This window comes from Terrapene carolina, unplaced genomic scaffold (genome assembly GCF_002925995.2).
Source record: "Terrapene carolina triunguis isolate 2854851 unplaced genomic scaffold, T_m_triunguis-2.0 Scaffold58, whole genome shotgun sequence".
Classification (NCBI taxonomy): domain Eukaryota; kingdom Metazoa; phylum Chordata; order Testudines; family Emydidae; genus Terrapene; species Terrapene triunguis.
In genome coordinates this window covers 75,725,424-75,730,771 of record NW_020664409.1, presented here as the reverse complement: position 1 = coordinate 75,730,771, position 5,348 = coordinate 75,725,424, and the positions used below count along the sequence as shown (strand labels likewise).

Sequence of the window (5,348 nt, the reverse complement as noted above, 5' to 3'; positions counted from 1 at the left end):
CCAGCTACTCCCCCCACCCCACAGGAGCCAGCCCCCTTACAGAGCCCTCCCACCAGCCCGAGAACCAGCCCGCTCAACTACTCTCCCCCTACCAGGAAGAAAGCTGACACCCCTACAGATCCCACCCTCTGGAGTCTGGCCCAGGCGTATTTCAACCCGGAAGGGGCGGAGTAAACTAAGTTCTCGCGAGATTTCTCGCCGAGCCGCGGGGGGATCTGCGCTGCATTGTGGGAGTTTCTTCCTTTCTTGTTGCCCGGCCATCTTGGAGGCGCGTCTCGGGTGAGCGGGGCTCCGCGGGGCCGGGCAGGGGCGCTGCGGGCCGGCCGGCACGAGGCACTAACCTTTCCTCCTTGTGTTTCAGCTACCGCCGGACCCGACCCGACACGAGGCAGCAACATGGTGGCCGCGAAGAAAACGGTGAGTGAGCGGGGCGGGCCCGGCGCTCACGTGGCGGCGGCGGCGGGAGGCTGCGGAGCGGCCCCGGGGCAGCTGCCTTGGGGGTGGCCGGGTCTCCTGAGGCTGCTTTTGAGAGCTGGGTGGCGGGGGAGCGGCCAGAGGTTTCCGGGCTGTCCCGGCGGTGGGGGCTGAAGGGGGAACCCGATGAATGAGGGGAGTGAAGCAGGGCGCCCCCAAGGCGCTTTGGGAGGCCGGCCACTGGGCTCCTTCAGCTCGTAGGGGGTGCTTGCTCCTGGCGCAGGGCGGTATCGGCCCCCTTGCTGTGGGGGCTGCCCCTCACCTCCCTCTCGCCTGTTTCTTCTGGGTCTCGCTGTTACTGTCAGCCAGATATTCCCTCGCGTGTCGATATCCTGCCCTCGAGGCGTTGCGAGCTACCTTTGTGTGGTCAGGTTATTGCCTAATTATTCCAGAACAAAGTTTGGGTGAGGGTCAGTGCATTTAAGCGTCTGCGCTTATATGTTGCTCTACCCTATGATTAGCATTGCTTTTATTTTTGTACACTCGAAAGTATGGGTGTCGTGCTGTAAGATGTCCTCTGTAATTACAAAATTCATTACCTAGCTGCAATATGCCACGAGCGTTACAGAAAAATCACTTCAGCATCGTTTGTTATATTGCATGAAATGTATACACAGGACAGGGTCTAATGGTCAGACTGCAATTTAGAATGGGGTAACTTGATGCTTCTTTCTAAACCTGGCTTAGCCTTGGTAAATTGAAAAGGGACCTTTGAGTGTAGGATCCCACAAATATTCTGACACTAAAAAGGGTAGGGTCAGGCTGGAAGTTCAGAATAATACAACATAATTTGTATAGTGGCTTTTAAAAAAAATTGTCAGTTAATTTCTCCTTGCATTTAAGAGAGATAAATAAGGGGACTAGCTTGAAGTCTGAGAAATGTTGTCATATTGTGTTAACACAATTTTTATTTGTTTGACAAGCTTTTTCTTAACTTCTTGGATATTTAGATATGAGCTACTTAATCTTTTGCACTGTAAAGAGGAGAAAGCTTAGTGAACCAAAAGACTTGTGTTTAGTTAAAGCTCTTTAAAATTGTTCATTCTCTGTGTTAATCTGCATTACTCCATATATTTTAACTCTGTTACAGAAAAAGTCGCTAGAGTCTATAAACTCAAGGCTTCAACTGGTTATGAAAAGTGGTAAATATGTGCTAGGGTACAAACAGACTCTGAAAATGATTCGGCAGGGCAAAGCCAAGTTGGTCATCTTAGCCAACAACTGTCCTGCTTTGAGGTAGGTACCGTTATATATCCGCATCTGCTTTATGCTGTTCACAGTGTGACTGTTTTTAGTACAGTGCACTAAACAGTCCTAGTTCTACAATGTTATAATATTTGCTGCAAAACAGGGCTGGATATCTGGTGCAAGTTGCATGTGTAAACAATGCAGGACTAAGCTTGTAAAGTGCTTTTAAATTACACTGCCCAGCTTCTGTACAGCAAAGGAAGCTTATATTAAAGAGAGAACTTTCTACAGGTGGTATGACTCAAATAAGGGTATAGCAAAGTGGTTGTTATGCAGCTGGGGAAGGAATCTTAAATGGCTTCTACTCTCTTCTCCTCTCTCTCTCCCCCACCCCCCTTTCCCTATTTTGAAACCTCATGCTGCGTGGGCTGGATCCGGTCTGTCATCAAATAAGGGTTTGGTGGCTTTGAAAAGAACTTTTTATGAGGAGTTTCAAGATGCAGAAAAGGGATTCAGACCCTGTAGTGGCTGGAGCTATTGGGGGTGGGGAGACAGGTTGATGTGGATCTGCACCTAATTTGGATTGCTGGAGGGCACCAGTGGTGGTTCACAAGACCTGCAGCTCATAGAGGCCAGGTGAAAAAGAGGCAAGCTAGGAATGTGAAAAAACTGGCACAATTCACTTTAATGCCTCTGTCACCACCAGAAGCCCAGGTTCCTGCTTCCCTGTCTGCTCACATCTGGCCACCTGCCTTCCCCAGCCCTCGTCAGTAAGGCTACGTTTTAGTCACAGGCATTTTCAGTAAAAGTCATGGATAGGTCACTGGGAGTAAACAAAAATTAATGTCCTGGCACCTGTCCCCTAACTAAATCTTGGGGGTGCAATGGGTGCTCTGGGGGGAGTAGCCTAGGACCATTGCTGTGTGTGTGTGTGTGGGGGGGGGGGGGGGCGACATCCCTCCCTCAGCTCCTAGGTGGAGGCGCGGCCAGGCAGCGGTGGGCTAGGAGCTGGGGGAGGGAGGGACATATCGCTGCTTCCAGGGAGCCCCGCTGAGGTAAGTGCTGCCCAGAGCCCTCACCCTATCCTGTGCCCCAACACCCAGTCCTGAGCCTCCTTCCACACCCAAACTCCTGCTGCTGCTGGGGGAGGGTGCGCATGGTGCAAGACTGCCCCAGCAGCAGCTGGCCGCTGCAGAAGTCAGGGAATCCTTGATCTCCGTGACAAACTCGCAGTCTTACTCATCAGCTACAGGTTCCAGTGACCAACCCATCAAGTAGTCCTGCTCACTCCCACACTCTGTCGGCAATCTACATTTGCATCTCCTGTAAGCCCTTTTTCCCTGTACAAGGGAGCCTACCTGCTATTTGAGCAGCCCCTGGGGCCTCTCTTGGAAAAGATAACGGCACTAACCAGAGCTGCCAAACCCCATTCCTGACCAACAGAATCAGACTCCTACATCCCAAAGCTGTGATTGGGAAGTCCGACCTCTCCTTGGGGGAAAGATGGTGACTGCCCCCAAACACAAACCTCAAGTGGAGGAATAAAACTAACTTCACTAACTTCACTGCTCAATCTAAAACTTTGGAAGTGTAGTTAGGGTTCAAACTGGTCTAATAACATCCCATTGAAGGATTCATTTGATGGGAATGAGTGAGTGTACCATTTTTTGATATGTAGTTTTTTAATTCTCAGAAAATCAGAGATTGAGTACTATGCTATGTTGGCAAAGACTGGTGTGCATCACTACAGCGGCAACAATATTGAATTGGGTACAGCATGTGGAAAATACTACAGAGTGTGCACACTGGCTATCATTGATCCAGGTATGTATTCTAGCTTCTTTTGCTTACATATGACTCATCACCACAAAACGTTCACTGGATTTGCCATTCTGTTTAAAACCAGGATCCAGGGCCTGGCCAGGACTTCCAAGACAGAACATTTAAAAAAAAAAAAAGAGAGAGAGAGAAAACAGTAAAGCTCATTTGCTTGACACAGCATGTTTTCTTTATTGGGCTTGCTTCACCTCAGCAACCTATTTTTCCCACCAGGAATGGGGATCTTTAGAATACTTTGCAGTCTGTGCTAATCCTGTTTAGGATTGGCCAGAATTGGCTTGGAAATATGATCTCTAATCCAGTTTCTTATTTGACATCTAAGCTTGAAAGTGAACAGGATTGCTAAAAACTCTAACCTTTTTCATTTAAAAAGATTGTCATCAGCAGTGAACAAAGATAATTTCCATTGGCTGGTGATATCTCTGTGCCTAAAGGCTGACTGTTAGAACTTCTAAGATGAACTCTCTTAATTAAGCAATTACTTGTCTTTATTTTCCCCAAAGTATCTATAAACATAGTCCAACCTTGCTCTATTTTAGGCAGTGCCTCTGTTTAGTTGCTGCTTTGTCAGCCACTTTGAATGGCTGCTTAAAGATGGATTTCACTGCATTTCTATATGCATCTGTACGGAATTGTCACTGAGTGACAATTTGAATTTTCACTGTAGTTATCTGCTTATTGTGCGTATGATATGAATACAGTATATTTTGCTCTCAAACTAACTCCAGCAAAACCTAATGTATAATATGCTGTTTCAGATTTGACTTGTGAATAACTATTTTAATATAATAGTTACATGCAACATTTTCTTAATTTAGTTGTATAATTTAGCTCTTAAGTCTGTACAATACCTCTGCTTTTGAGTTGGTATTGCATATCCTGCAAATATTGTCGCTGTCCTGATAGTTCAATGATCAGGCTAGTCACTTGCTATATTAAAACTCTGCAATGTGTCCCCAGGAATTGCTTATTTCTCTAGTTTTGTGTTTGGCTAGTGACATATATGTAATTTTCATTTTGTGTTATACATTAGTATAACTTATATAGAAACAGTTTTGACATTTTGATTTTTAAAAGGAAAGCATTTATTATATTAGTAGTATACTTCTGAGTGTGGTCTCTATCCTTCAAAACTATTAGTTGGTGCCAAAACTTGAGGTTTTTTTAAATTAATGTGAAAGAATTTTCAAAAGCCAAGATGTAACAGATTTGTAAGTGGAAGATATTGATCATTGTGGAATGGCAAACTTAAAATAGCTTCCAAATAGTTGTCCTGTATTTGTAAATGGATTTTGCTGTGGCCCCTTTCGTGAGATTTGATTATGGCTTATTTTTCCATTTACAGGTGATTCTGACATCATTAGAAGCATGCCAGAGCAGACCAGTGAGAAGTAAAAGCTGGAGAGCTGTCATCCTTTCTATAATAAAACTGGTTATAGACTTGTTTTAAAAAAAACCCCGTATTTTGTATTAATTATACTGTTCCTAGTTTGGGGCACAAGTTTGCAAATAGAGACTGATTACCATGGCTGTGCCTCCTTTCCTGTTAGAAATGTATTCTACAAAAAAAGTGAAACTTTCAAAAGGCTTTGGATTTGAATAGGGCAAGTAGAATAAGGATCCCTGAAAATCCTAATAGTTTGTGCTTTTATTTTGTTTTGCATGGTTAATTTAAGAGGAGTAGGACATAAAACAGCCTAAAAACTTAATCTTAATTTCATTTAAGGTGAGTCTGAGGTAGGTAAGCAAAGTGTGGGGTTGGGAGAATTTTGTTTAAAAATATATAGAAGGAAGAGACTTATTTGAACTAAAATTTTTTTTTTTTTTTTAAGATCCAGGAAAGAGAT

The 5,348-nt window shown here is 44.7% G+C and overlaps 1 protein-coding gene and 1 non-coding gene across 2 annotated transcripts; both read left to right on the top strand.

The window, feature by feature from the left end:
• The first annotated feature begins 361 nt into the window (after positions 1–361).
• On the top strand, positions 362–5,029 carry RPL30 (ribosomal protein L30). The gene is made up of 4 exons (XM_026663329.2): positions 362–417; positions 1,565–1,710; positions 3,356–3,486; positions 4,847–5,029. Exons 1-4 carry the CDS (start codon positions 397–399, stop codon positions 4,894–4,896), a joined length of 348 nt encoding a protein of 115 aa, XP_026519114.1. The 5' UTR covers positions 362–396; the 3' UTR covers positions 4,897–5,029.
• LOC112110114 lies at positions 4,381–4,504 on the top strand. The gene has a single exon (XR_002908376.2). It is a non-coding gene; the product is annotated as a small nucleolar RNA SNORA72 (small nucleolar RNA).
• Positions 5,030–5,348: the final 319 nt, after the last annotated feature.